Here is a 20688-nt window from a genome sequence, read left to right on the forward strand (position 1 = left end):
AAAAAAAAATTCAGTAGTTTTGGGTGGGTAGATCAGTCGTCAGACATTCTGTTTCCATGCCTCCTACTTCCTCAATGCTTTCATTTCTTTCCTGGCTGTGCTTATAACTGTTTCCTGTGGCTCCTGAACTACATTTCCCCCCTGTGATCCCTCAGATTTGAACAACTGCACTAGCAAACCACATTAAGAATTCCTATACCAGATACTGCATTATACTGCACAGCACAGCAAGTTAATCTGAAAAGTGTGCACTGAGAAAATACAATTGCTTTCATCTCCAGCTGTGATGGTAACTATTCCTAGCACCCCTGAACTGAGCATTTTCCTCCTATTGATACCTCAGATGTGCACAAAACCAGAAACCTACACAAGCAAACTAATAGTGCACTTTTCTGGTTTTGTGCAAATCTGAGGGGCCACAGACCCGACCTCCTGGAAGAAACATCTCTGACACATACTGGGATGGTGAGGGGGGGAGACAGCAAGAAGGCCAGGACAGTTCAGGCACACCAGCAGGAGTCAATCTGGTGCTGCTGCCGGGACACCCAAACTGCTGCACGGGACACCCAAACTGCTGCACCATTTATGCCAGAGATGGGGAACCTGTGGTCTGCCAAATATTGTCACACTTCAGTCCCCATCAGTCCCAGTGAGCATTGGCAATGGTTGGAGATTCTAGAAGCCAGCAACATTTGGGAGGGCCACAGGTTCTCCCTTGCTGGCTTATGCCAAGTTGGTTAGTTTTTTCTCTTTAAATGACCTCATGCCTCTTTATTCTCTTCATCTTTGTTTAGCTCTAAGGGACCCAAAAGGAGAAATAAGGACAATGTGGCAAAAACTCTTCTTTCTCTAGTTCCCTTTAAATGCCCAGGACAGTCAAAATTTTACTAGACGTTCATAGAAGTTAATTAATAGCTATGCACAGACCTCCAACTGTGTCAAATTCTGGGGGAGTTAATCACTACTGTTTTGCACTAAAAATTAACTTCCCTTGGCCAAGTATGTAAATATATTACTGTCCTGGAAGATTTTGGAAGACTTGTCTGGTAATTGCTTGACCCTTCCTAGTAAACTGAAAAGACAAGACAGTTGCAGCCAATTTCAAATGTGAAAAGAGATATATGATCCTTAATTGTGATTCTATCTTGTCTCCCATGCTATGAAACTGCTAGGCGCAGACATCCAGGGTGATGAGGGGAAGCACTGCCAGTTTTCTTGCCATCTGAATCAGGAGAGGCAACAGATGTACTGTGGGCAGTGACAGACTGAACAAGGGCCAATAAATTATGACTGAACCCTGATAAGCTGAAGGTACTAGGGACACATACTTCTCATGTCCAGGAAACGGAAAGACAGCCAGATTTGCTATGTGTAGCACCCCCGCTGAAGGAGCAGCTACATAGCGTGGGGTTTCTCCTTGGTTCACTGTTGTTGTTGGAAGTTCTGGTGATTGTGGTAGCAAAGAGCATCTCTTCCCAGCTATGACCCTTCAAAGAACAAGACAACCTGCTATCTGGGTTCTGATGATTTAATTCGGATTATTGCACTTTGCCTAAGTGGGGCTGCACTCAAAAACAAACTGGAAACTACAGCTAGTGCAGAATGTGTCTGCCAAGTTATTAAGTAGGGCAGTGATATATGACCTGGTATCTCTGACCCTAAAAGTTCTGCATTGGCTGTCTCTGTACTACTGGGTTTCATGGTGTTGGCAACTGTTTGTAGAGCCGTAAAAGACTCAAGGTCCAAATATCTGCAGGATTGCCTCCTCCTTAAGATTGGGGGTGATGAGAGAGGCAGAGTGGTGACGCAGAGGCAGAGGACTCTGCTTCTGATCCCTGCCAGAATTCATGGCGAGAGGGTGCAGAAAGGTCTTCTCTGTGGTGGAAACACAGCTTTGGAATGATCTTACCCTAGATTTGCATCAGCTGAAGAAATTTTTTATTTATCTAGACATTTATTTTGACAATGAGATGTTTAATCCTTAGTAGTAGGAGTCAGTGTTTTGATGATTGATGAAGTCATATTGAATTGAAAACAAATGGGATTAGAATTATTATTTTATTTTTAGCTTGTGTATGTTTTTATTCATTTTCAATGTATTTTGCCTTACTGCTTCTTGTATATGACCCTGAGTTCCTTTGGATTCATAAATACCATAAATAAATTAATATTGCCAGTTGGAAGTGGTTTAGAACAACCCTGTAACACAGTTCTTTTGGATTATATCTCTTTTGCATGTTGGGGGTTAGTTATTTATTCTTTATTTACTCCCATTTTAATTCTACCCTTCCTCCTATGAGCTCAAGGCAGTATGCTTGGTTCTCCCACCCACCCTGTGAAGTAGGTTCAGCTGAGACATAGTGATTCGTCCAAGATCATGCAGCGACTTTCATGGCACTGTAGGGATTTAAGGCTGAAAGAGTAGCATAAAACAACCTTGTAACGTTGCCTATTGTTTATATCCCCACAATGCAGGTTGGGAGGTCAGGTTGAGAAAATAGCATTCAACAACCCTGTAGTGTTGTCTACTGCTACCATAGCACTGTTGTAACTGGGGAGATAACCACTGACAAGAGTGTGTCTTTGAACAGGAGGCAACAACATAGCGCAATCAACACTGCAGGTCAGAGGTATGGTTGGTATGGATTTTCAGCCAAAATCCCTGCATACAAAACAGCCCACAGGTTGCAGCAAAAGGCAATTTATTCAACTTCCCCACCCCCAATCTGAACATAGCTGTCAACTTTCAGATTTGAAAATAAGGGATCAGCAGCCTCAACTGTCCCGGGGACAGTCTACGGGATATCTGGGATATCTAACAATCTGGGGATAGCAGTGGGAAGCAGCGGGAAACGGCGCTGGAATAAGGGAATTTCCCGCAAAAAAAGGGGAAGGTTGACAGCTATGAACCTGAAATCCTGTATTTAACTGCATGCAAAAGGCTTCCATGCACATGGACGGGCAACTTGAAATGGCTGCATTCATGGGGGTCGCCAGGATTTTTGTTGGTGGCAGGCTTTTGTTACGCGGAAAGGACCTCATATGTTTATTGATTTTTATTGATGGGGGGCAGCTACACCCATGGCTGCATTCAACTACTCAAGAGTACACCTTAAATTAAAGGACACGACCATGGGTTCATTATCTCAACAGGAGATACTCTGAGTAGGACTAATGGCTCCTGTCTTTGCTTCTGTCTGCAGCCTTCAAGTTTTGGATTCCCCCATTGATTTCTATATAGACAATTCTAGTTCCACCCCGGGGAGAAGAGTGTAAAAAAGAAAAAGGCGTTTGCAAGCGAGAAACTTAAGAGATAGTCCACTTCCCTATGCCTTGCCTCTCTCTTAATTCAAACCCCGCTTTTGCATTGTGCACTGGAAGCGAGTAGTACACGAAGCCCGTTCCAACCCCAGAGCAACAGGAAAGGAGGCGCTGTAGAATCCGACGCTTTCTACGTTTCTTAGCTTCAGACCATTCACCTCCCCGCAGTAAACCCGGAAGTGAGGGACGTCACGTCCAGCGGTTCCCCGTCACGTGACTGCCTTAGAAACTGTGGAACATGGCGGCGCCCGTGTCTCCGCCGTTGGTGGCGGAAGAAGGGCCGGCGAAAGTGAGGTAAGGAGGGCTCTGCGAAAGGGTCTGGTCCCCTTATGGGGAGCTTCCCGCACGGAGGGGGAACCGGAGGTGGCGCTCGCTCGCTCATCCGCTCGTCTCAGCTCCCACACGTGGCGCTTTCGGTGATGAGGCAGCTCGCCACCCCCCCCCCCGACCCAAGTATAAGCTGGGCTGCTCCTGCCTCTGGTAGTGGAAGGTTGAGCTGGGCTTCATAAGGGCGGGAAGGTTTCTGCAGGAGCCGCTGGGAAGCCTGACAGGCTTTGCGTGCCTCAGGTGCTACTTAGCTCCGAATGGGTGGGATTAAAGTGTTCCTGGGGGAAAGCCATGAGGCAGGCAGATGTCATTTGTTGTGATGCGAGGGGGGGGGGGCGCGCGCCGCGGGGAACGTATAGGTAAGTGGTGAGCTTTGAAGCATCGCTGGGGCTTGAAGCGAACGCAAAACCCTTAATGCTTAGTGAAATTGCAAAATCGTTAAGCCTTTATAGAGAAAGGGTCACCGATCCGATACAAGAAAGTGAGAAAAATAAGTGCCCCTTTTATGTGGATGCCGTTAGGCCTTTGGTATGCAATTAAAAAGACACCTGAGTATGCAAAAGCCAACTGTTGCAAACTCAATAGTAAAGAAGTGTTAAAGGAGTACAGTACAGTAATGTTTTCTTAAGGATTGGCACTGGGAAGTTTGGTACATTTTAAAACAAAGACATTGTACTTCTATACAGTAGTTGGTTGGGGAACTCCTGTTGAAACGTTTCTTAGACTTGATAATTTGTATACATTTTGAATTAGAAATTGTATAAAACTGACAATCTGTGCCGTTTTCCTATCTTTTGCTTATTATTTGTTTTCCTCTATTTCTTGGTTGGAATATAAGCTTGCATTCTTTCTTTCTTTTTTCCAAAAAATGTTTTGTAGCAAAATATTAAAACAAGTAAGTGTTTACAATTCAACTTTAACATTAATGGCTGCAATCCCAGCAGCCTTTGAACTTTGAATAAATATGCGTAGGATTTTGCCATAAAAGAACCAGTTTACAGGGCAATCTTACACATGTCTTCACCAAAGTCCCACTGGGTTTGTTGTGATATACTTTTTAGTTTGCATTTCTTAGTGCAGAAAGTATTGATCTGATATGTAGAGATCTTTCCTATTCTAATTAATTCAAGAGGGTTCTGGGGGCTTCTCTGTGTGAAAGAAAAAAGCAGGTGGTTTGTGATGTTTAGGTTATTTCTTCAGAAAAGCTGAGTACAGCTGGCTTAAATTCTTAGCTCTTCTGTCAAGATTATGATGACTACAAAAATAGGCCAGAAGGAGCCTGGGTTTCACTTTCTCTATCTCTTTTCCTTCTGGTGTGGTGTTCTATACATAGTATGCTTGGTGTTAAGGTTTAGACTTATAAGTTATTCTAAGTTTAACTTAAGTCTGCTGCAACTGGATTTCTTATGGACTACGTTCAATCCTGAATGTATTGGATTTGTGACCATTATGCTCATTTGCCTTCAGTAGCAGTAAAGCTTTGCTAGATGAAATAATTGTCTCTGGTCTATTTTGGGGGAATCCTGCAACGTGTTTTAAGTTTTTACTTGGCTAACTATACATCGGAGTTCTGCTCTGGATCATATTGAGTAGAATTCCATGGCAATACTATCTGAAAAAATAACATTTGTTTGTTGTTTTAATCCAATAAGAAAACATTGTTATAAATGTTTGTATGCTCAACACTTGAGAAATCCTAGTTGACTGTTAGCTGGCCAATTACTACAAAAACAAAGAAGAATCTTTTTTCCATTTTCAGCCACAAAAAGTACAGAGCCCTTTTGAAGAAAGAGAAACGGAAGAAAAAGAGACAAGCACTAGCAAGACTGAGAGATTCAGGTAAAAGCTAAGTTGATGAACCGCACAGATTAGTTGTGAAATATGAGCTAAATTTCAGCTCTCAGAAGATGGTTGTCATTGGTATTCAGAAGTGTTTAAAAATGTTGTTTTAGATTGAAAATAATAGGTAATTGTATTTCATTGTCAACAAGGCTGCAGCCTCTTCATCTGATCATAGGTTGGGAAGTGTAATTCATGACTGTGGCAATCTTGAGAACATAGGCTCTGTGCATGCACTGATGACTGTCTTGGACCTTAGATTGTGTAGAATGCAGTGGTTTGCCTCATGGCAAGGGTAAGCTATCTATATTATATATTTAAAAAGAGGTACACTTTTTTCTCTTCAGAAAAAGGAGAGAAAGATGAACAGGTTTCTGAAAAGCTAGAAGGTGACGACCTAGATGATGAAGAAAAACAACTCGAAGAGGAAAGGTAAATTAAAATTATATATAATTGGCAGCTCTACTCTATGCATATTTACTTTGAATAAAGTTCCAGTGGCTGATATTCAATGAAATGTGATGGAACAAGAGGATGCCCCTATGATATATTAACATTGCTTAGCTAGCTCAACAGACCAAATGCAAAGGTGGTTGGTTAGATCCAGACTTTACTTCCACCTTCTTGTTGGCAGAGGTGGAGTGACTTTTGCCAATTCCGTCCTCCCCTTCCAGCCCACTGCTGTTGTCCAAGTGAAGTGTAAAGTTGCAGTGTTTAATTGCCTGTTTTAGGCCATAGTCCAAAACTCTGAGGAATTACTCTGCTAAATAGTCTTGAGGCTGCAACCTTATTCATAGCTATCTAGGGGTAATCTCCATTGAACAAAGTGCTTTAAATGCCAAGTAAACATGTATAAGTTAGCACTGTATGAATTGGAGCCTGTGCCCCCTAGCTCTTCTGAGGCCTTTCTTTAGACGTCCGCCTTTGAAGATTAGGTGAGCAACTACACAAGAGAGATCCCTGGAATTCTATCCCCAGGTTGCTTAGTCTGACACCATCATTATTACCTTTTAGACACCAGGCCATGTTTCCCCCTGGGTGCCCACACTCTTATTAGTAATTAGCTTATATGGTTTAGCCATACTGCTGCTACTTTACTGCTGTGCTTTTGCTATTTTAACAGTACTTAATTTGAATATTACTATTTTAAATAGAAAGGCAGAATTATTTTTTTAAAAGAAATAAAAACATAGTAAGTTTGATGATATTCAGTGATAACCCAGCATTCATCGGATTCTATTTGCAGGCAGAGGCTTCATGAGGAGTGGTTGCTGCGAGAAGAAAGGGCACAAGAAGCTTTTAAGATCAGGAAAGCAAAAGAAGAGGCAGCAAGAAAACGTCAAGAAGAGGAAGAGGTGCAGTATATGCTTTGACTCCCTTTTTGGAGCAGACATTCTAAACATAAAAATAATTACTGAGGTCTTTATTAAAAAAACAGCAACACCAAAAAGCAATGGTTGTGTGAGAGGACTTCTCTCTCCAGCCACCCATCACCTCCATCTGTCTCTGCTGGAAAACCCTGCAACCTGCTGGAGCAGGGTTGCTGGAGGAACTGCAGGGGGGAAATGAGAACCAATTCTGTCAGAGGTGACTTTTCCACTGGCAGATGGACAGTGTTAGATTTTACACCTTCATTTTACCTTTGACTAATTTTGGAAAACACAGCACTAAAGTATAGTGCTTAAGGCTGGCTTATTTCTGGGAAAGTTTTCATTGATTGTTGGGAGGCTGATTTTAAATGATGAGGGCAAAGTTGGACTTTTAAGGCTCGTTCAGTTCTGTGTTAACTGTAATCTGCAATGAAGGGGGGCGGGAAGAAGTTTACACACACCTAATGACCTATGTTGCTTTCTTCAGTATCTCAAAAAAGTAAGTGGCAAATTAGTTTACATTTCTCACTTATTGGTTAAAGCAAATAGCAACTAAAATTATTTTATTTGTTCAGCCTTCATGGAGATATTTAGCATAATGCCAATCTCTGTTTGTTTTTTAAAGCAAAGAATAAAAGAAGAATGGGAAGAACAGCAAAGGAAAGAACAAGAGGAGGAGGACCGGAAAAAACAAGTGAAGAGAGAGAGAGAGGTGATTCCTGCTCTAGGAGGATAAAACACAGTGCATATCCTCTTACAGTAACAATAGGACTAAAAAAAAAGTGCAAAATGACATAGTGTTGGGACACGAGGGTTGAAAAGTTTTTCTTTCTGTGCTTCTGCATAACGTTGTAAATGGAACATGCTATGAATAAGTGAGGCTGCAATGCTATACCTGCTTACTGGGAGTAAACCCCATTGAATTCAAAAGGATTTACTTCCGAGTAGACATGTATAAGAAAGCGCTGTAAATGTAGATGCACCCTTCGTTATTCAGGGCAGTATATAAGTTGCTAATATTATTGCTGCAGTATCTTGCCTTATTCCTAAGGCTCTGGGAAAATGCTTGCTATTTTTCATTGTTTTTAAAAGGCACAGGAAACAGAAGGACAAAATAGAATCTCCCCTGAAATGTTCCATGAATACTCCCAAATATTTTGTGCCCTTTTGACAGCCTGCTTCACTGCAGCTGGCAATTGTGATTACACTTCATAAGGGAGAAGGGACACAAACTCTCAGCAGCTATTCATATATTTGTTGGAAGCTGCCACCAGGCTAGCCTTCCCTGCAGTTCTGCAACTGGCAGAGGGAAGGGTTTCTTGTGACTATTGGGCCAGTCCTCACACACAGAATTATTGTTGGGAGGTTCTGGGCAAAAGCTATGAATTCTTATGTTTAACTGTAGTGTAATCTCTCAAAAAAACTGTAGCAAGTATACGTATAGTAACTCCTTTTTAGAACTTAACTTCACAAGTAATTTTACTGCTGCGATTCCTTAACCATTTTTTCCACTCAAAGATGTTACAGCTCATCTTTACCTGACTCATTCATCAAGATGTATCTTTTTCTATAGCTTGCTGGGTGTGGGAGGGAACATAATATAATGCTTTCGGTTTCTTGTAGGTTAATTTGTTGAATGCCTTGCTCAGCAGATAGAGAACAAATGGTGATCTTAATCATGGAACTGTAGAGTTTGAAGGCACCCTGAGGATCATCTAGTTCAACCCCTTGCAATGCAAGAATATACAACTGCCCCACATAGGGATCAAACCTGCAACCTTGGCATTATCAGCACCTTGCCCTAACCAACGGAGCTATCCAGGCCCATGATTTGCCTCTTAGTATGTTGGGATTTAACTGGTCCAGAACAATATCAAATGAGATTATGAAACTGTTTTAGTTGACCAGCAGTTTGTGTAATTGTATAGATAGCAACCTTGACTGAGTACTCCTCCTAGTATCTTTTGAAAGTAGATGAAATTGTGGGAAACGGTCCATTCCTTACTACTTCAGCAAAAGTTTGATGTTGAGGGAAATTGCCACTTTTAGCTTTGATGGAAGTAATAATTTTATTTGATTTTCAAAACTTATATAGCCCACTCTTCGTCCTAAGATCCCTATCATTTTATGTCACTACATAAATGACAAATTTACCATGAACTAGAAACCATCCATCAGTTTCTTTAAAATCTAGGTGTTCCTCTACATTGAAAAACTTGACAAAAAGGACATGTCTTCAGCTGGTGCCTGTAGCTAAACAATGTTGCCACCAACCAGATTTCTAGGTGGAGCATGTTCTGTAGCTGGGGTGTTATTTCTAAAGATGTTCATTTACTGATTCATCAGCACCCAAACTTTCTTTGATATGGGGAAATGTGCTGCCTTAGATAACTGGGTCCCAAGCAGTTTAGGGCTTTCTGCAGCAAGACTGGAGCCATGAATTGGGTTTGGCAGTTAATTGGCAGGCAATGCAGATCTTCAGTTGATATTATATGGTTCCTAGGCAGCATACCCAACAAGTCTCTGGTGGCTGAATTTTGCACTATCTATATCTTCTGAACCACCTTTCAGGGCTGCACCAAGTTGAATGTGTTTCAGTAGTTTAAATGGGAGGCCACTGCAGTTTGAATCACAGCCACAAGACTACCCCTGTTGAGGAATATAGGCAGTCTGTGCCACTGAAACCACCTTCGCTTCCAGACAAGGTAGAATCCAGGAGTACACCCTGTCAGTGATCCTGATCTTTCAGAGGGAATGCAACTCCATCCAGAACAGGCCACCTACCAAATCTGTGAACTCAGAAACAGTGGCGGAGCTTGATGCTCCGGCACCGGGGGGCAGAGAGCAGGTGGGGGTGGGGCAGGTGTGTGTCCTGGGGGGCTGGGCATGTTGGGGACAACAACCGTGATGGCGCCCTGCCAAGATCGTGCTGCCGGGGGCAGTGCACTCCCCCCCGCACTCCTCTCAGAAACCAGTGCTCATAATTCAGCTTCAGTTCATTGGCCCTTATCTAGCTCCATTATAGCATCTAGACATTGAGAAACCAAGGGGGAAGATGTACACTGGAAATCAGTGCAAGCTGACAATTAAGCCAAAACAAGTGTGTGTATGTCAGGGGAAAGATATTATTGCTAAACTTGGGTGACTGGGTTCCTAAGGCACTCCTTTCTGATAGTCCAATAGAAAACCCAAAGCTGTTTAATAATTCTCCTTACTCTATTGGAAGATTCCTTTTTGCAGGCTGAAATTTCAGTACACTGGTACCCCGTTTCAGTATGCTGGTACTCAGCTTGAATACATACTGGGGCACTGAACTCTGGTTACACAGATATGATAGGGACTCTGTCCCTGTCAAAGACACCACTGCATTGGTGGCAGCAGGTGGACCTGGGTATGTTTGACCTTCTGGACATCACTGAGTAAACTGTTTCAAAACTAGGTTCTAGGCACAATCTTCACAGAGTCTTTGGCATCAAATCCTTCAGGAGAAAATACCATGTGATAAGAATTGGATGGTGAATCTGGGCCACTTGACTCAAATAGAAGTTGAGAAAGGTCTTCAAAAGATGTATGCCTATGCTAAATCACTTGCAGGACTGGGCTGCTGTCTTTATTTGAATTGCAGATACTTGAAAATTGTAACAATATGGTAATACAATTTAACCTTCAGTTCTGTTTGCTCTTTAAGCTCTTTGTGTCAAAATTTTGGAATTGTGTCAAATAATGGGGGGAATTATTTAAATGTAACTAGAATGTTTTCTACATTTTTCTTTGGGCATTCTTAGTAACATGGAAGCTTTTTCCAGTTTTATTTGACAAAACTAACAGAACATAATATAAAACCTGAATATTATGGTCTTGACTGAAGAAACCAGATGATGTCTCCATTCAGGGTTTTCACTAGTCCTATGTTTGCACCATTTATAGGAAGCTGTGCAGAAGATGTTGGACCAGGCTGAAAGTCAGGTATGTTTAGAGCTCTTGAAAATGGATACTGAGCTGCTCTTCTTTCTGGAGAACAATGGCAGCTTGTTCTTTCATGTGGGTTATGTAATTAGCTTGGATCGCGCCATACGTCTCACTTTAACAGATTATGCTATTCCTGACTCAGGCTTGCCCTGCAGCTTGCTATGAATTTTGCCAAGAAGAACTAGACTGTGTGGACCTCATCCTGGTCCAAAAAGATGCTTTCTATTTTCTTAAGAATATGTGCTCAAAATTAACATGGAGCTGTTCGGTATCAGTCATTCAGAGATTTAATGCGCTCCTGATATATAATTTTTAAGTGCTGATGGACCATGAAGATGCTCATAAATTTGCTGGTGTGACTGAATTAGATTCCTGTGCTTTAAAGTCTCTCTGAAGGTCAGAGGAGAGGGATTGTACCGGTTCTAATGGTAGAGAAAAGGGGTTATTCTCTTTGGAAAGAGAGTTGCCTTCTGCAGTGCATAAGTGCAGTGCCCAGAAGTATTTTAGCACTCTGCATACACTCAACAGCACTTGCAGTTGGGCTACAATTCTATGCTCGCTTTCCTGGGAGCAAGTCCTATTGAATTTAGTGGGATGTACAAGGCCTGCTGAAGCTTACTGGGATGCCTAACAAAAATCGTTCAGTATATTCAGTGTACAAGTATGCAAAGTTTCACACTTGTAAGTCAAAGTGGGTTAAACCTCTCCAGTCTTTTCTTTGGTCTAGATTTCAATATTTAAAGCAGACTTTAGTATTTCCCTAAACTGTTTGGTGACGTTCCATTTCAGTGCTAAAATTGTTTCTCCCCACCATCTTGCAATCATAAACACTCCTATTTTGATAGATAAATTGAATTTATTCATGACCAGTATTCAGTTTGTTAACATATAGAATGTTCTTGTTTTCTATAAAAAAAATCCAGGTAGAAAATGGAACCACCTGGCATAATCCAGAGCCCCCAGAGAATATGGGACGTGAGAAAGATTGTGCCAATTGCCCATTCTATATTAAAACTGGAGCTTGCAAATTTGGAGACAGGTAATTCAATTCTATATGGACCTTTTAAAAATATGGCTTGCATTTTATTTTGCTGGTGGCAGGGAATCTACAGGTGCATTACTGTTTCAGTACTTCAATTTAGCTCTCATTTTCACACTGTGATAGGAAAGAGATTTCTGCTTTTTCATGTTCAAAAGTCTGTGAATGGAAACACCTTCCATTCATGGAGGGGAAAATATAGGATCTAAGTCACTGTTTCTTGAACTGTTCCATTTTAAATGGAAGATCTAAATAACTGCTACTGCTGCTTGTATTAAAGTTCTACTTTTTAATTTCCCCCCACTTCATATTAAGCCCATAAAAATTAGGAAAGAAGGACCGGCATAGCTAAAGGAATAAATGATGGATGGTACAGAATTGAACCTCTTCAAAGTCTGAAGTTAATTATAGCTGTTGGAGAACTAAAATCTATGTTGGTGCTTGCGTTTTTAGCTTCACTGCAAATGCAACCTAGATTCTGAAATTGAAAACTGCATTCAGGGTCAGATAAATAGCGTTTTTGGCAAAGGGGAGATCTATCCACCTAGGTAATTCATACCAAAGTACGCCTCCGACAGAAATGGTGACTCCAGAAAGCCCAAATGCTTGTCCCCCTGCTAGCTAACTAGACCTGGGGGGAATGTTACTTTCACAAGTCACAACTGAGACATCAAACAAAACTGCAAGCTAGTTTCGGTGAATTTGTCTAGAACGCATCCAGCTTTGTACTGAATTCTTTGCTTCCCCAACTTTTTCAGACAGATTGCTTGGGTCAAGAGCCTACAAGTTGCACGTTATGAAATAGAATTGGGCAAGAATACAATGCATTATTTCAATTTTTATGCACTTCTTTTATAGAACTGTTTGTATGGTACATAACGGATCGTAATTCGGCTATGGGCTGAATGCTCCCCATGCTCAATCTATACTAACCTAAGTTTTTGAATTCAAACCTTATAAGGTGCCTCGAGAACTTTTTATCGGATTGCCTATGCGTATGAGGGACTAAGTATTTATGCTAAAGTGCATAATATATGGTTGCAGCTTCAGCAGCTGGAATAAGTGCTTTTTTTCTTTCTTTCCTTTTTTCTTTAAATTGAAGATGTTCGCGGAGGCATAACCATCCAACCTCTAGTCAGACACTCCTTGTTAGGGGTATGTTTTTCACTTTTGGGATGGAGCAGTGTAAAAGAGATGACTATGACACAGATGCAAGCCTGGAGTACAGTGAGGAAGAAATGCACCAGCAGTTCCTAGATTTCTATGAAGATGTACTTCCTGAATTCAGGAATGTGGGAAAGGTTATTCAGTTCAAGGTAAAACGCAGAATACTGTTTTGCTATTCCCTTAAGTAATTGCGGACTGAGATCCAGTGTAATGTTAGCGCAAGAAATTTGAGAGCTGATGTTGGGCAAGTGGTAGCCCGCAAGCTTGAGGTATCACCAAGTATCATAGTGGTTGTGCTTTTGCACAGCTTTTGCAAGCACAAGGCACTCACTGTAACTCTTGTGCTACTCCAGAACAAGGGTTATGCTAGTGGAATGACTGTTGTGTGAATGGGCTGTCACATTTGGAGATCATCCTAGGCATTCCTAATTTCCCTTCGTATGCAGATGTGGAGAGTAAAAAATTGGGGAGGAAGCAGACCAGGATCTCTACCATGTAACACTTTGTGTGTTCAGTGGGGGTGGAGTCAGAACAAGTCCCTTTTAATTCCTTAGTTTTTCGCACATGGCTTTTCCATTTTGGCTTCATTGTTAAATAAATCGTGACATGGTGTAATATGTCATGTATTGTTATTCATCTGAGGTTGCATTTTCCAGATCTTAAGACCTGCTAAGGAACAGATGGTTGTTATTATATCCCCATATGTAAAACCACAGAATTCAAAGAGGGTGTACTTTTCTTTTTCCCATGACTGTAAAACCCGTTAAATCAGGGAAAAAGCTCTGTTGTCATCCAGAGGGAGTTAGTTTACCATATTTTTTGCTCTATAAGACTCACTTTTTCCCTCCTAAAAAGTAAGGGGAAATGTGTGTGCGTCTTATGGAGCGGATGCAGGCTGTGCAGCTATCCCAGAAGCCAGAACAGCAAGAGGGATTGCTGCTTTCACTGTGCAGCGATCCCTCTTGCTGTTCTGGCTTCTGAGATTCAGAATATTTTTTTCCTTGTTTTCCTCCTCCAAAAACTAGGTGCGTCTTGTGGTCTGGCGCGTCTTATAGAGCGAAAAATACGGTAATCGGAAGGATGGTGAAGGTAGAGCAAAGCTTTATACGAATGCTCATGTAGGGTGCTAGTTTGGAATAGTCGTACTTTCAAGACTCAAACAGTAACACTTCTTACTTCGTGTTATGTGAGAGCTGTTTTGGAATGTGCGGTTGACAAATCACAGACAATGTTAAATATTTATAGCAATTGTAGTTCATGGATTTCAATTACACAGCACATTGTTCTTCAGGAAGATGGGCCTAATGCAGTATGGGTTAGCCACACTGTGTGCCAGTTATTTATGTAAAAAATCTAGCTGAATCCTGAAGTGTGTGTTGGTTAGACAGAAGGGCTAGGTATCAGTTCTTGATGGTGACAAGACAAGCATTTGAATTTGACATACCTAGAACTTGCAAATATTACCTACATTCCAAATTGAATATAGCCCCCCCCAATGCATTTGTTACCCAGTCAGCTTGCTCAGCTTGGGGTACAATAATAGAGATTGCACTTGTGTGCAGTTTTTAAAATGAAAATAAAACAAGTAAGACATAACAACAAAAAAACACGCCATATTCTCTGCTCTCCCAGTTAGATTACAAATGCGTTAAGAATTATTATGCTTATCAGTTTTGTTTTGTTGTGCAACTTGGAATAATCAGGAGTTCAGGTGTTTTGTTTACCTACTCCAGTGGAGATTAAGATTATCAGCTTGTTGCCATGATGCAGTTTGATGTTCACATATCAATGTTATGATAGCCATATCTGTCATAGGATGGGTGATAATCTGTCTGTCCTGTGATTGTTACTAATACATGAAAAAAGGCCCCCAAACCATGAAAGTGCATTTTGTGTGCTATAATTAAATAAGGTATCTTGTAAACCACTCAACTAAAGCAGCTGTGTAAGGATACAAAGAAACTGCACTTCCTTAAGTTTTAACCTGCTTTTGATATAGGTGAGCTGCAACTTTGAACCTCATCTTCGAGGAAATGTTTACGTTCAGTACCAAACGTAAGTATTTAAAATTTAGTAGTTAGTAAACTGAATGAGAAATCAGAAGGAAGGCTTATGTGGTATGGGTGGGCATATTGGTAAAGCTCTTTCCCAGGAAAGATGGCTAATTCTGCATGTTGATGCAATCTCACTTGATTGAATTGTATTGCTTTTATGAGGTTCTAATAATACTTTTTTATTTTTTAAGAGAACAAGAATGTCAGCAGGCTTTTGCTTTATTCAACGGTCGATGGTATGCAGGTCGGCAGCTTCAATGTGAATTTTCTCCAGTAACAAGGTGGAAAACAGCTATTTGTGGTAAGTCAGTGAAAACCTCCAGCTCTAACAGCTGGTATCTTTCAGCCTAAATGTCTTTCATATTATTGAATTATACATAAATTATAATTTTAAAGTGAATGCAAGTGATAGGGTGTTGGCCCTATCGACACATTGGATAGTATCTTATTTGAAAGACCCTGTTCTGCATTAAGTAATAAACAAGTTTCCACACCTTTGAGTACATCAGGAGATATTGTGTGTATTCGAACCCACCATGCTACACCTTGGCATCACAGGATCAAGCATTTCCTATATTCAAAAATACAATTGTGAAACAGGGATTGTACACACACACACACACACACACACACACACACACACACTATACAAGACACAAGATAGCACCTATGAGAGATGATGCCAGGGCCCAGCAGTAGCAGCAGTAGGAGCTGTTTCTGAGTCAGTGCATTTGCTAGAGCTGCTGGCTTCCATGCCCTGAATATGGCTCAGTGATACCTCTGGTAGGGATGCCTGGGCCACACTGAGCTGTCTGATACAAGTTGATGGGCCTTCCACTTGACTGCCATGTGATTAGACAGAAACAGATATTGCAGTTGCTAGAATACACCTAAAAATGAACAAGATCATATATGACTCTGATTCAAACTTGCCTTTCTGTTGGGCAAGTTGCCTTTACCCAAAGCACTTGCTTTTTGTCCATGTTGTATCAAGATAAGGGGCAATATCTAGCTATGACTTCCAGCTTAGACAACAGACTTCTGCTTGCACAAACGGGATTTGCTCTTCCTCTCCTGCACCACCTTAAAACCTGCAACAGGGACAGAATCCAACTGTGTCTTCAAATGCAACATTGGTTTCCTACCGTTATTAAAACGAGACATGATCCACCCCTTTCACCCATACATCTGTCATAAGAAATATCGTGCAGATAAAAATAAACATAGAAGTGTCCACTGAGTCTGTTTAGCTTTCAAAGGTTATAATTACGGTTGTCTTCAGACTTTGATAATCAGTTTCAAAATTGGTTTTCAGGTTTGTTTGAAAGGCAAAAGTGTCCAAGAGGGAAGCATTGCAACTTTCTTCATGTGTTCAGAAATCCAAACAATGAGTTCTGGGAGGCCAACAGAGATATTTACAATACCTCGGAATGGACCAAAGAGGCAAGTAAATATTCAGAAAGGAGAAATAGAGCGGGATACCATGAAAACTATTATAGCAGGTCAAGAAGAAGAAGTAGTCAAAGTCCAGATCACGCTTACAGCAAAAGAAATGGAGACTCTGAAAGGGAAAAGAGTTATCACAAACGTAAGAAAAGACAATTTCCTAAGAGGTCACGAAGTCGTGGAAGGCGACGGTCACGCAGTAAGAAGAGGCGAGGCCGGAGTCGCAATAGGAGCCCAACCCGTAGCCGTAGCAGAAGTTCCTCTCGGTCGAGAAGTCGAGGTAGAAAATGATCCAGCAGCAGAAGCAGAAATAGTTGAATTTGTTGCTGAACTACTTTTCAAGATATATTACTTGTGGATATAAAAATTTGGTGCTTACCAGAGCTGTTGCATACTAGAGACTTGCTTGTGCCCTAGAAATAAAGCTGATGTGGGCTGTCTTTATTTTTGGCAATGATTATTTAAGGGGATACATCTCACAATCTTCAAAACTTGTTTACCCAATTATTTGTTATTCTGTCATGGAAGTCTGGTGTTCTTTATAAATCTCCCACTCATTCTAATGTAAACATTGTACCATAGTTAAGCAATTGTGCCAAGGTTCTACCTATCTTTTTGTTTAGAAATTTGTAAATAAATTCAGTGCGTGATTTTGTTTCTTAAAATGCCAAAATAATTTTTTGGTGGATAGGATATAAAAAGCCCTTTTTTAAAATTATTTAGAACTGTTAGGGCTAAGGTGGGGACAAAACTAACAAGGCATGGTTCTTACTCTGCAGCTATCGTCCTTTGTTTGCATGTGAAATGTTTTGGTATACCAATTCAGGGAGTAGTTCAAAACAAGCAACTTGGCTAATGTGTTTGGTCCAAGTACAAGTGGAAGGCAAGAAAGCACACGATACAACACATGTATACATAATCACATCTTTCTGGATCAGCACAACCTACTCCAAAGTGTAAAATACAGCTCTTATTTCAGGGGGTATTGCTAGGAACAAATGAGCTGCTGTGCGTGGAGCCAAGAGGCTGTGTTTTATAATGTATTTTTTTCTTGCTTGCAAGTATAGGAAAGTTTAATATTACTGGCCTCTGAAGACAGGTTTGCTGTTCTGATATTGGAATACACATCTAAAGCACTAATGTGCATCCTCTTATATAAGACGAGTTACTGCAATTCTTTATTAAGAAAGTAGGTCTTTATCAGAATTGGGAAGTGCGTTGCCCAGTTTTAGCCCCACTTCAGACATCTATTCCTAGCCATATGGATTCCTGTAATTATTTCTTGTAGTTTGCAGGATCCACCTGGGACTCTCTTCTAAACTTCAGATCCCGAGTCATGTATCATTCAGATTAAAACACTGTGCAAAAGCATAGGTCTCAGGTGTTTTAGTGCAAGATGTTTAGCAAACATCAGTTGCAAGCAGACAATCTCTTTTTGGAATGCGGGTTTCTAGAAGTTTAGCCAGGGGTAAAAAAGATTAGGTTGAGGGGAGCTTATGTGAAAGTTATTGAAAGCTGTTTGCCTAGAAGCATTATTCATGGTTTTTTGGTGCCTGGAAATTACTGTCAAAGGGGTTTACATAAACCCTATTCAGCTGTCTTATGTGATTACAATTCCAAAAGGGCAGAAAGCAGGAATGTGCTTCCTGATTCTGCTCCTTCCATCTCATCATATTTGGCAGTGGGGAGCTGCTGTAAGGTAAGTTTGTGCAAGTTACAGACATAAATGTATGCAGAGTTCACATACATCAGTTACCCAAACTACATGAAAGGTGTGTAGACGGAGCCAGGAACTGAAATCCTGCTCCATTTCCATGTGTAACTGTGAGCTGGATAATGCTACAAAGCTGGTGACCAAGAACTGCCACAAACAGTTTACAATAGATTTGAAGAGCACTTTAAATTAAGGTGATGCTGCCATCACACTTTTTAAAGGTATAATAGGCTTCTGCGTCTAGGAGAGGCACATACTGAGAATAATTGTTTCTGTATATTACATCACCAATGAGGATTACTGGTATTAATTTTTTTTCCATTTAGGGTAGACACGCCACACCTATGAAAAGTACAATTTTGGTATAGTGTTTGTTACTACCCTGAGTTAATCTCAAAAAACTTAATTCAATAGATATAAACTTGTACCAAAAAATTCTTACAGCAGTAAGAAAAATCCATTTTACAGTGTGAGAAGAGTCTCATACGGAGAACTGTCTCCCCACCACCTGAAGAGCATGGCCAGAAAAGAGCACTGAGGGATTGTGTCTTGGCCCCATGGTCCTTGTACTTTGGTGTGCTGCAGGACACAATTATGTTGCCAATGCTGTTTAATAGCTATGCTAGGAGCAGTCATTCACAGCTTGGAGCAAAATGTCATATGTTGATGATACCCAGCTCTAGATTTCTTCATTATCATGAGTCAGGAAAGGCAGAGCCTACTCTGGAATGCTGTCCAGAGGCATTTGTGGAATGGATGGGTAATAATCCAAGCTTAAACCCAGCGTAGTTCCAGGAGATGGATTGGCCACCTGCCTGTCCAGGATGGGGTTACTCTCCTTTTGTCAGAACAGGTGCATAGGTTGGGGGTGCTCCTGGATCCATCTTTGCTGCTGAGGTTTAGACTTTTACTATTGCAATATGCTCTTATGTGCCCAGCCCAGAAGCTCCAACTGGTACAAAATACTGTGGCTAGACTGTTAAAAGTTAAGCTACTGTCAGCACATACCTGGCGCTTAAATGTTTTCACTGGCTGCCCCTGTTACTAGGACAAGGTCAAGGTTCTTATGTTAATTTGCAATATCCTTAACCCTGATATTCTAGCCTGATCACTGAGATCTTTGGGGGAGTCTCTTTTGGTGGCTCTTGACTCTTGAGAGTCCCATGGACTGCAAGAAGATCAAACCTCTCCATACTGAAGGAAATCAACCCTGAGTGCTCACTGGAAGGACAGATTGTGAAGCTGAGGCTCCAGTACTTTGGCCACCTCATGAGAAGAGAAGACTCCCTGGAGAAGACCCTGATGTTGGGAAAGATGGAGGGCACAAGGAGAAGGGGACGGCAGAGGACGAGATGGTTGGATAGTGTTTTCGAGGTTACCAGCATGAGTTTGAGCAAACTGCGGGAGGCAGTGGAGGACAGAGGTGCCTGGCGTTCTCTGGTCCATGGGGTCACGAAGAGTCGGACACGACTAAACGACTAAACAACAACAACAACAACAACTTTTGGTGGCTCAGATGAACAGCTCACAGCTACTACAAACTGCATTCAACTGAGATCCTTGCTGAACTCTGGTTCTAATCTTTTTGGCTTCATCAGTCGTTTTACGACTGTGTTGGCTTTATGATGTTAATTGTTCTTGTTTTCCTGACTCCTTTTCTGTGAACTATTTTTATGCACATCGCCGAGCAGTACAAATAATCACTTCTACTTCTTTACAAGTAAATACGAAGAAGAGACCATACAGAGCAGATTGGGTACTGGAGCTGGTTGCTGTAGAAGGAAAAGAATGGCCATTATTCAGTCACAAGACATTTGAGAGCTAACACAGTTTAAAGAGCTTCTCCCTCATCCAATCACACTATCTGCAACCCTCTTCCCCCCAAAAGACAGGATCTGCTAAGAGTACAATCAGCTACAGTAATTGTCGGGATGGGGTGGGGATAGCTTTTATATGTTCCCCAACCTCAAGAGCTATATGCAAGTTTATTTTGGAAAATAAACAAATAATAATCACAAATAAGGTAAACATTTTCTGCTATAATCAGAGCTGTAGGTGTGGTACAACACAACTGCATTCAGCATCCTTGGAGTGCCAGAGGGAGTGCTAGCTTGGTGTGGCTGTAGTCTTAGGGCTACACAATTATGCTTTAATGGATGGATTATACCTGCTGAAGACTGCAAATCAGATAAACTAGACATTTATTGTGGTTAGGGATATGGCTTCAACAAGCTGCTCAGCTCTTACCTCCCTCTCCATGAACAATTTGCATAAAGTAGTAAAAGTGAATTACACAGTGGAATAATTTATTCTCGTCTCACAATCTAGACTGTTTTTACAAAACACCGACATCTTTGACTTCGGAGGTTAATATATACCACTGTGAAACATTTAAAAGTCAACCTCGAGCCCTGCAGCTCTTTAAAAACAAAACTCTAAACT

The 20688-nt window shown here is 41.2% G+C and overlaps 1 protein-coding gene and 1 long non-coding RNA gene across 2 annotated transcripts; one reads left to right on the forward strand and one right to left on the reverse strand.

Moving 5' to 3' along the window:
• Positions 1–751: 751 nt before the first annotated feature.
• LOC310842558 lies at positions 752–3467 on the reverse strand. Its single transcript, XR_014563209.1, has 3 exons — positions 3409–3467; positions 1329–1487; positions 752–794 (listed from the first exon to the last, which is right to left on the reverse strand). It is a non-coding gene; the product is annotated as an uncharacterized lncRNA (long non-coding RNA).
• A 22-nt stretch (positions 3468–3489) lies between these two features.
• Positions 3490–16976, forward strand: ZRSR2 (zinc finger CCCH-type, RNA binding motif and serine/arginine rich 2). The gene is made up of 11 exons (XM_083734487.1): positions 3490–3615; positions 5408–5487; positions 5835–5919; positions 6734–6842; positions 7483–7569; positions 10785–10823; positions 11750–11865; positions 12968–13181; positions 15032–15087; positions 15278–15387; positions 16402–16976. The coding sequence occupies exons 1-11, from the start codon at positions 3560–3562 to the stop codon at positions 16821–16823; spliced, it is 1374 nt and encodes a 457-aa protein (XP_083590613.1). The 5' UTR covers positions 3490–3559; the 3' UTR covers positions 16824–16976.
• The last annotated feature ends 3712 nt before the right edge of the window (positions 16977–20688 follow it).

The sequence above is a fragment of the Podarcis gaigeae genome (assembly GCF_964106915.1).
Source record: "Podarcis gaigeae genome assembly, chromosome: 4".
NCBI classification, from domain to species: domain Eukaryota; kingdom Metazoa; phylum Chordata; class Lepidosauria; order Squamata; family Lacertidae; genus Podarcis; species Podarcis gaigeae.

Excerpts from the sequence above, each read along its gene's own strand:
- ZRSR2 (XM_083734487.1), top strand. The coding sequence starts at position 3,560 with ATGGCGGCGCCCGTGTCTCCGCCGTTGGTGGCGGAAGAAGGGCCGGCG. Across the intron at positions 5,488-5,834 it reads AGCAAGACTGAGAGATTCAG|AAAAAGGAGAGAAAGATGAA; the intron begins GTAAAAGCTAAG and ends TTTTCTCTTCAG. Across the intron at positions 7,570-10,784 it reads AAGTGAAGAGAGAGAGAGAG|GAAGCTGTGCAGAAGATGTT; the intron begins GTGATTCCTGCT and ends CACCATTTATAG.